The 9,840-nt window shown below is 55.5% G+C and overlaps 1 protein-coding gene across 2 annotated transcripts; it reads right to left on the bottom strand.

Moving 5' to 3' along the window:
- Nucleotides 1–235: 235 nt before the first annotated feature.
- ZMYND19 (zinc finger MYND-type containing 19) lies at nucleotides 236–8,280 on the bottom strand. Of its 2 annotated transcripts, XM_027050941.2 has the most exons (6): nucleotides 8,010–8,272; nucleotides 6,839–6,898; nucleotides 5,190–5,296; nucleotides 4,450–4,590; nucleotides 1,052–1,232; nucleotides 236–834 (listed from the first exon to the last, which is right to left on the bottom strand). In XM_027050941.2, exons 1-6 carry the CDS (start codon nucleotides 8,058–8,060, stop codon nucleotides 691–693), a joined length of 684 nt encoding a protein of 227 aa, XP_026906742.1. In that variant the 5' UTR covers nucleotides 8,061–8,272; the 3' UTR covers nucleotides 236–690. The 2 variants fall into 2 exon arrangements, with proteins under 2 accessions (XP_026906742.1, XP_053060269.1); XM_053204294.1 differs by lacking the exon at nucleotides 1,052–1,232 and having other exon boundaries at nucleotides 8,010–8,280.
- Between the last annotated feature and the right edge of the window lie 1,560 nt (nucleotides 8,281–9,840).

Raw genomic sequence — 9,840 nt, 5'->3', positions numbered from 1 at the left:
AGGGGAGGACTGCCAGGGCGAGAACATTCCATGTCCGCCTACTTCACCACCCCCAGCAGCTCCTGCCCCAGGACAAGAACAGGCCCGGTCTCACTCACACTCCCTGCCTGCCTCCCCTCTCTCTCAGCCTAGGAATAAAGATAAAGGCAACCTCCACCCCTCACCCCCACAGCACCTTGATTCACTTAGAAAACTTCAATAGCAGAGAGGGCAAAAAGGAGAGCAGAGCACGGTGGAGGCACTCGATGATTCCACCCCTTTACTGTGCCTTGTGGATGTGACTCCATGCAGGCCGCGCTCCTCGGGACGGCAGCTGCCCAGAAAGAGCTTCCACTAGGTGACACTGTTTAGACTTTTTAAATGTGTGGCCCAACCGCTTGCCAGTTAAGAATTACAGCAAATGATTCTATTTGTAATATCTAACCTTCCCACTGCCTCCCCCCAAAAAAACTGTACATGAGTTTACAAACATATTAACATATAAATAATGAGAAGCGTCCTGGTGGGAGCCTCCCCAGCTGTCTCTGCTTGGAGACGAACACTGAGGGGAACGCCGTGCCCACACGAGGTGCCCGTGGCGAGGGGGCCTCTGTGGCAGTTGCCGTGGGTGCACTTCGCTGGCTTCTTCAGCACCTCTGGGTCAACCACCAGTCTGTGTCTGCTACGCCCAAGGTGGGTCCGGAAGCCCGGTCATCGCTCTGGCTCCAGCTCGTGCTGGAAGGGGCGCTTCTTCTCTCGACAGTGCTTCTTGTGGGCGGGCCAGTCCTTCTGCTGGCACTGGGAGCCGCAGTACCGGGCCACCTGGCAACGCCCGCAAATGTTGAACTCCCGGAGCTGAAAGAACACACAGGACAACCATGGCTTCACGGTCACACCAGGGGATTGGTTGTGGGGCAGGTACTACGCTGCAATCAGAAAGGACCCGGCAAGCCCATACACTGAAGCCGGCAGGCACAGCGGCTGCGGTGGAGAGGTGCGCGAGAGGCCCGCGGGGGCCGGGGCAGCGGGGTATGGAGCAACCCGGAGCTGGCACTCACTGCAGCACCTGTACCTGCTTCTCAATCATCGTGCAGGGAGGGTAATGGCACTCGTAGTAGGTGCAGGAATTCTCCTCCTCTTCCACCACGTCCCCGTTGGCGTTATAGTACCGGGTCACGTTCAGGACAGGAAACTGCTCTTCTATGGGGTCTGTGGGAAGCTGCTGAATCGCCAGCCAGTATAAGCTTTGCTCCCTTAAAAGGAGAAGCATATGCTTCAGTATACTCCAGCCAGACACAGTCAAGACAGGGACATGACAATGACCTGACTGCAGACAGATAGCTGGTTTCTCCTGCTCAGCATATCTCTGCCCCAATTTCTGTTAGGACAACTTGACTCTTCTTTGGCCTGCCCCCACCATGCAGCAGGGCTTACCTGTATGGGATGCCAAGTATTTAGCATGTCTAAGCAGGGCTATGTCTGCCTCCCTCTTAGATTTCCCAAAACCTGGGACTGACGGGCACACAGCAGGCACAAAGAGTGTGCGGCCTCAGTACAGGGACCTGGCCAAGCCTGGCCACCTGTGCAAAGCCAGGCAGTCCTTCTCCCTGCTCATGGACCCAGAGGCACCTACTTCTGCCCCTGCCGGTCCACCTCTCCTTCAACACTGTGAGCCGCTCTAAGTCTTTCTAAACACCAGAAGCTTGCAACTGAAGAATCCTACCTGCTGCTAGAACTGAGGCACCCTAACAGGCCCCAGGGGGAGCGCAGGCTGGGCAGGGCTGGTGAAGGCGCTCAGCAGCTCCCCCTGCTGCTGGGCTGCAAAGGTGCCACCACCTGTACTTCGAGAGCAAAGCGGCAGGTTGGCACCCCCTTCAACCTACCACCCTCTGTGGGGCCAGGCCTGGAGGACCTGGGCTAAATAGGGGAAGGGTCACCTTTACCTAATACCATATACGAAAATTATCTCAAAATGGATCAAAGACCTAAACGTAAACAAACCTAACCTAAACAACTCAAGGCTCCATCAATGCACAAATGGGTACGATGTGGTACATAACCATAATGTAATATTATCCAAAACACATAGGACACCAGGACAGAAATCCTGGGGCACCTGGGTGGCTCAGTCGGTTAAGCATCTGACTTTGGCTCAGGTCATGATCTCATGGTCAGTGAGTTCAAGCCCCGCGTCGGGCTCTGTGCTGAGGGCTCGAAGCCTGGAGCCTGCTTTGGATTCTGTCTCCCTCTCTCTCTGCCCCTCCCCAGCTCACACTCCGTTCTGTCTCTCAAAAATGAATAAACATTAAAAAAAAAAAAAAAAAAGACGAAATCCCAACACAGGCTACATCACGGATAAACCTTGAGGACACTGTGCTAAGTCTGTCACAAAAAGATAAATCCTGTAGGATCCACTCACAGGAAGCCCTGGAAGATTCAGATCCAAAGACACAGAGTAGGAAGGTGGAGGCTGGGGGGAAGGGGTGGGGGGGGAATCAGTGTCTAATGGGGAAGTTCTGGAGATGGATGGTGGGGATGGTTGCACAACTAAGTGGATGTATTGGATGCTACTAAACTGAACGTTCAAAAATGGCTGAGAGAGCAAACACTGTATGTATTTTACCACAATAAGAAAGGTTTTTTAAAAGGAAAAAAAAAAAAGGGGGACGTGTCAGGATGTAGGAGGGCGCTGGCTGCCTTCTGAGCCCTTCAAGGAAGTCCTACACGACACAGGCAAGTTTCAATCCCAGTCGGCTCTTAGAAGCAGAAAGGGAGGAAAACACACCTTGACAGAGAGGCCCTTCCCCCCCTTGGATGAGCCGCCTTTGTGGCCCCACACTGAAGGAAAGCAGGGCAGGAGGTGCAGGCCTGGGAGAAGCCATGACGCCACGTTCCCTGCTTCACAAAGAGGGGGATTCCCACCACAAGGACCTGCAGAGTGCAGACCACATAATGCCCAGGCCAGCTGGTATTTCAGGCCACACTCAGGCTGGCTCCGACCCACGACAAGTAGGGGGAGAGTCTGAATCCCTAGCTGACAAACTAAGGATGGTCCCACTTGATTAGTTCCTGGGATGACACAAAGGACAGAACCTCAAGAACACAACCTGTCCTGGGCTTCATGGGAATGGCCTAGAGGAGAACGGGGCAGGCAGGCCACGACCCAGCAGAGACCACTGGGCAGGGTGGCCTATGATGGAATGGATCCTTTTCCAAACAGGTGTTCTCAATTGTGGTTATCTTATGATCATAAAGAGTGTTCAGATGAAGAAATGTAACAACATTCAGCCACAGGCTGGCCAAACCATGAGTCACACAGAGGCCTAAAGTAACGATTGATAGCGATAGCAGGAGCAGATCCGCTGCGGGTGAAGGGGTGGGCAGCCCCTTCCAGGTCTCCAGTGAGCAGAAGGAAACCTGTCTGGTGTTGGGGGAGGCGGGGCCACTCCCGGTGTCCACACTGGATGAGCATCCGTGTTGGACAACCCAGGGGGAAATCTACAGACACTGATACGCCTGCTGAGCTGCCCTTACCCTTCTGTTGCTAATCCCTAATGTCACATTCATTTTGTTTGATGAAAGAGCCTTCCCAGAGGCCCAAGGGCGTGCACAAACCCCAGAGAGCCCCAGTGAGCCCACAGATAATGCACACGTGGCCAGGAACACCCTGGCTAATTTCAGCTCCTACCTTCCATTCTGCTGGTTCCCCAGCTCTTCCCAAGGCCTCCATGAAGCTCACACCCAGACTGCTCTTGGGGCCATGGGAATTGCCTCAGAGCATCTTACTCGCCCAAGGGGGACACCTGCAGTAGCCTGAGCAGCACTGTTGTCAGGACCATGAAGAGGCAGAGACTGAGCAGCAGAGCCCCCAAACCACACTCTCTTGCTTCCTTTAAGCCACTGCTTAGGTGTTTAGCCAAAGAGAATGACAGAAAGATAGATGCACATGTGTGTGCACAGGAGGCATCCCCAGATAAAGATGTCCAAGTTTTCTCAGAGACACAGAGAAGTCCTGCCCATGAGCAGGCATCCAGCCCAGACAGCTCTTCTCCCCACTAGAGCCAATCATTAGAAGGGGCGCCTGAGTGGCTCATTCAGTTGAGTGTCCAACTTTAGCTCAGGTCATGATCTCACGGTTTGTGAGTTCGAGCCCCACATCAGGCTCTGTGCTGACAGCTCACAGGATTCTGTGTCTACTTCCTTCTCTGCCCCTTACCCTACTTGTGCTATGTCTCTCTCTCTCTCTCTCAGAAACAAACATTTAAAAAAAAAAAAAAATTATCAAAATGGTATCCCAACCCCGTGAAGAAAACAAGGAGGGAAAACTTTGAGGGAAAATAACCAAGGTCTCCACTCCCACAGAAGCATCAGATCAGAGTGGAGACACGGGCCCCTCTTAGTAACAAGAGCCTGAAGGAGGACCTTCCATGAGGCACCTCTGCCAGCTCCCCCAGCCCCGAGAAGTCCCACCTTTGTTTGCTGGATGTCTCTTCGGCTTTGGGCCGCCAGCCCCACGGCACCAGCTGCAGGTTGTCCAGGCGATTGTCTACAGTCACAGCATTGAGGTGTACCACCTGAAACCCAGGAGCAATGCCTCCCCTGTGCCGCTCCCTGGAAAACAAGGCGTCTCCCTCAATCAGCCTCCTCTGGCCTTCCCAAATACTTCCGCCCTGTGATCTGAACTGGCCCCTCATCACGCTGATGGGGACAATTAGGAACGAGGGTGTCGAGAGGAATCTAAGCGTGTCGGTCCGTGGCTAAACAAGATAGACCGTGTTGACAGTCCAGCCCCTTGACAGAACCCCAACCATCAAACACAATCTAGAGACTTCCCCATCAGAGTAGTCCCAGGCACTGTGGAACTACACCATGCACACCAAGGAGAGGCAGTCCTTTCCTCACATCCCACCGACAGGCTCAGCGAGAGCCCAGTGGAGGGAGCAGACCCCACCCTACCCCAGAGGAGGCTGTGTCTGGAGCACGTACGAGCAAAAAATGCGCTTTTAGCCTGCTCTATTAGTGATACAATATGCGAATGAGCCATTCCTCTGAGTTAATGAAAATGACCCAAAGGTAACTAAGAGGGTGCGGGAGCACGACTCAGGGAAAGCACCTTCTGTCAATGAGGGCAGGTGTCTCTGCAGGCTCTATGTGCGCATCAGGGCTCATGCGGTACCCAAATAGAAAATAAGCAGTTTGAAGATACCTACCACAGCAGCTCGTGAAGGAGCCTTCCTGACCCTCTTCCCCGGTTTTTGTCAAAGGCATATGCAAATATCTTAGCACCATTTCCATCTGCATCTACTTCCATCCGGGCCTGAGAAGGAGCAAAGAAAAGGTCTGTTAAAAAGTTTCTGATTCTTAGCTACATTGGAAATCCCTCTTAAAGAAATTAAGTGAAAGGGGCGCCTGGGTGGCTTAGTCGGTTAAGCATCCGACTTTGGCTCAGGTTATGATCTCATGGTTCATGGGTTCAGGCCCCACGTCGGGCTCTGTGCTGACAGCTCAGAGCCTGGAGCCTGCTTTGGATTCTGTGTCTCCTTCTCTCTCTGCCCCTCCCCCGCTCATGCACTGTTTCTCTCTCTCTCTTTCAAAAATAAACGTTAAAAAAAATTAAAAAGAAAAAAGAAAAGAAAGAAAAATTAAGTGAAACAAACAAACCAGGATACATATATGGAGCCTGTTTCTGGGACCCAGAGCTCTGCAGAGACTTCCAGATGTGAGAAATCAGCCCTGTATCCCAGCAATAACTCACTTACAAACCACTCTGTAAAACACTGTGAACACAGAGAAATAAATTCTCCCACTTTTAGAAAAAGCCCACAATTCAGTAAGAAAAACAAAGCCTCGGACAAGTAACTACAGTTCATCCTTGAGGTAAGCCCCACACAGCTGAAAAATCCACGTGTAACTTTTAACTTCTCAGTACTTAACTACTAATAGCCTGCTGCTGACCAGAAACCTTAACAACAACAGACGAGTATCATATTTTTGTATGTTACATGTGTTATATGCTATATTCTTACAATAAAGTAAAGTTAGAAAGAAGAACACGTTTTCAAGAAAGTCTTAGGGAGGGGCGCCGGGTGGTTCAGTCAGTTGAGCGTCTGACTTTGGCTCAGGTCATGGTCTTGAGGTTCGTGAGATCAAGCCCCTCACCAGGCTTGCTGCGGTCAGTGCAGAGCCTGCTTCAGATCCTCTATCTCCCTCTTCTCTGTCCCTCCCCCACTCATACCGGTGCCCATGCTCCCTCTCTCAAAAATGAAAAGTAAACATTCAAAAAAATAAATAAAGTCACAAGGAAAAAAATACATTTACGGTACTGGACTATGTTTATCAGAGAAAGCACCCATGTATAAGTTAACCTGTGCAGTTCAAAGCCATGTTGTCCAACGGTCATCTGTGCTATGAAAGCATGAGAGGCTGAAATAAAAGTGTAGTGGGTCCACAGACTCCTGGAGGGATTCTGGCGGGGAGGAGCTGGTAGGTGAGGGCTGGCTCATCCAGCGGAGAACTGTGGAAGGCAAGGGAGCTCGGGAGAGGGAGAGTAGAGAGCACCAGGGCACAGAGGGACGGTGGGGCCAAGGCCAGAGGAAAGGCGGGGTGGCAGTGCACAGCCTCATAAGGACCCAAGGCTTGTCCAATTGAACATTCAAGCACAGCGTGACACAATTCGATGTGTTTTCAGAAGAGCCAGCAACCGGAGTAGAAGTGGGGGGAAGACCAGTATCGCAGAGGTGGTCGGGGTTCCACTGGGCAGCAGAAGCCAGGCTGCCCTCACAGAGGATAAAACCCATCCCTCACGACCCTCCCCAGGCAGTGACTGAAAGAAGGGGAGCAAAGGAATAGCCATCCTTACCTCAAAGGAGTAGCCCTCCACCAGTGGGATATCTTGCTCATCTATCAGTGTGTACTTGGTCTGGAAATCAACCATGTTTCAAAACGTTACATTCAGGGTCTCAATAAAGTATCAGTAACAGGCAGCAACAGCTCCTTCAAGCTAAATGAGGCCTGCAGGTGAGGGGCATAGGCAGCCTACCCAGAACGGCAGGTGGTTATGACCCACTCAAGGCTACCAGAGGAGCAGGTATCAGGCTTCATTCCTACGTGCCACTGAACTGGCTAAGCTCTAAGCTGTTTTAACGGGTCAACAGACCTAACCCGAGACAGGGGCTTCCTCAGAATACAGGAAAGGACCGGGTTTGAAGCAGAACATCCAGAAAATGTCAATTAATGTTCACTTAAGATGGGTGGTCGTTACACAGGTGCTCACTAAACTGGTTTTTAACTTTCTGTCTGAAATGTTCCAAATGAAAGTTTTAAGAGATGATATTAACGCAACCAGTCACTGAGTTGGAAATGGTCTGGGAGCTGACGGGGAGCCCACCCTTCCCTTAGGTAAAAAGCCACATCGCTCCAAAGCCACATCGCTCCTGCAGGAAAGGCAAGAAACAGTCCCCCAAACGGACTAGTCTCACTCTTGCTTGGAAAGCCTTTTTCTAGGATCTAAGTCGGTTTTACCTTCATCTGACTGCCTCTGCTCCTCTCTCCCACCAGAAGCTTCCGCCGCTGGTGATGGGAACAGGGTTCCCATCCCGGGTAAGGTCCGTGGCTGGTGCAGCTGCACGGCCGGCCGGCTCCTGGAAACAGCCAAGCCTCAATGCCCACAGGTGCCAGGAAGCCCCAGCCTCGAACACGCGGAGGGCGGGGCCAGGTAAGGGAGAGAAGCAGAGGGAGGCCCTGCTCTGGGAGGCCCACTGAGGCTGGTCCAGACACGGCCACCGCAGGCAGCGTGAAAACCTGCGCGAAGCTCCACCACGGACCGGCAGGCACCGAGACCCAGACCGTCTTGCCACCGAGCGAGCGGGCCGCCTCGGAAGGGCGCTGCGCTGCCGCGGCCACCAGCCCCCTCCTGCCCCGCGGGGACACGCCGCCAGCCCGCCCGCCAGGCCCCGCAGCCCCCAGACCCCGCGCCCCCGGCCCAGCGCCCCGATCCGCCGGCCCCGCGCCCCGGTTCCCGAGCCGCTCACCTTCCCGGCCACCCGGCCGAGCCGCACGATGCCCAATTTGAAGTCGGTCATGGCCGGGCCTGCGCTCGGCCGGCGGCGCCGCTCCCTCAGGAGACGCCGGGCCGGGACCGGGGCCGGGCCGGGGCGGCGCCGCGGCGCGCCGGGTGGGCCGGGTCGGCGGGCCGGGGTCGGGCCAGGCGGGACGAGGCTGGGCCGGACTCGGGCCGCCTCCGCCTGGCGCCCGCCGGACCTGCCACGCGCCGCCGCCGCCGCCGCTGCCGCCACCGCCGCCGCGCGCACCACCGCGAGCGGAGCTGGAGGCGGGGCGCGGCGCAGACACACCCCCGCCCGCCGCCGTCCCGCCAATCGCGGGGCGCGCACTGCGCTAGCCGCCGCGCGCCGCCGCGCCGTGGCCAACGGGAGGAAAGCGAGTGCGCCGGCGCATTGGGGAGCAGAGGTAGCGCGGGGGAGGGGCGCGGCCGGGGGCGGCGCCTGCGCGGCCTCCCCGCGCGACGTCAGTTTCGCGGGAAGCTTTGTGAAGGACGCCGCGCTCAGGCTGCTTGCTGCCGGCTCCCCGCTCGCGGCTGGGACCCAGCGCCGGGTCCTGCGCCCGGCCCCTGACTCCACGACTAGCCCGGCGGCCACCGGTTCCGCGCCCGGCCTTGCATCCCCACGCCTGACCCGGCGCCGGTCTTTCGACCCCGCGCGCAACCCCCTTGCGGAGGGCGGCTTGGCTCCACGCCCCGGGGCCGTCGGAGGGCCTGCAGGTTGAGGTTTCTGCCGGGCTCGCTGCGGCTCCCCCAGAACGGTCCCCCGTGCTCAGGACAGCGGGCAGGAGGCACGGGTGCCGCTGCGGAGTGGGGGCTGGGGAGACACCCGAGCCCAGCCCAGAATGCTGTTAGCTGGTGGCGCACCTGACCGCCTTCCTTCCTCCCTGGCCACTCACCACCTCCTCCTCACAGGGGCCCAGGTGAGGACCACGGTGGCCCGTGGTGCCCACACAGCCCATCCTCAGGCTACACCAACCTTCCTTGGGTCTCAAGCTGTTAACTAGGGTGGGGTAATGTGCCAGCCGCTCACCAGCTTGGTTCAGCTCCTTCCTGAGGACGTTGGGGGCTACCACCCTTGTCTCCTGGCAACTACTCTAGCTGGGCTTTCACCTTCCTCCCCGCCCCCCCCCCCCCCCCGAAATTACACCAGTGCACAAAACAAAAACCAGAAACCCCTGGTCATATTTCAGTGACGGAGGCAGAAAAGGCTCGTGATGAGTTATGTGCAACATTAGAAAATGATAAACACTGTGGGGGAACAAGTAGATCAGCATTAGGCAGTTGGGGGTCTAGGGAAGGTGGTGGGCAGGGTAAGCCCCATTGAGAAGTCAATTTGAACGGTGTAAGGAGAGAGGGCCATGTGGGCGTTTGGAGGAAGAGCCAGTGCAAAGTCCCTGAGCTGGGAACATCTGGCATGTTTGAAAAAGTGGGGGTGTCCATTGTGACCAGACAGGAGTGCCTGACAGAAACAGGGGTCAGGGTCAGAGAGGTGAGGGGCCAGAGGGGGGGTCAAATAGACTCATAAGGACTTTAACTTTTAGACTTAGAAAAGTGAGGCCTGTGGCACCTAGGTGGCTCAGTCGGTTAAGCGTCCGACTTCAGCTCAGGTCATGATCTCACGGTTTGTGAGTTTGAGCCCCGCGTCAGGCTCTGTGCTGACCGCTCAGAGCCTGGAGCCTGCTTCCGGATTCTGTGTCTCCCTCTCTCTCTGCCCCTCCCCTGCTCATGCTCTGTCCCTCTCTGTCTCGAAAATAAATAAAACATTTTTTAAAAAATTAGGAAAGTGAGTCCATTGGAGGATT

Source organism: Acinonyx jubatus, chromosome D4 (assembly GCF_027475565.1).
Source record: "Acinonyx jubatus isolate Ajub_Pintada_27869175 chromosome D4, VMU_Ajub_asm_v1.0, whole genome shotgun sequence".
Taxonomy (NCBI): Eukaryota; Metazoa; Chordata; class Mammalia; order Carnivora; family Felidae; genus Acinonyx; species Acinonyx jubatus.
This window is presented reverse-complemented; position numbering and strand designations above follow the sequence as displayed.

What these genes read in the sequence shown, in the direction of transcription:
- ZMYND19 (XM_027050941.2), bottom strand. Translation starts at nt 8,060, where the DNA reads ATGACCGACTTCAAATTGGGCATCGTGCGGCTCGGCCGGGTGGCCGGG. An exon ending in TCGGCCGGGTGGCCGGGAAG is followed by an intron (nt 6,899 to 8,009) that starts GTGAGCGGCTCG and finishes GTTGATTTCCAG; the next exon opens with ACCAAGTACACACTGATAGA. An exon ending in GAGACATCCAGCAAACAAAG is followed by an intron (nt 1,233 to 4,449) that starts GTGGGACTTCTC and finishes TCTCCTTTTAAG; the next exon opens with GGAGCAAAGCTTATACTGGC.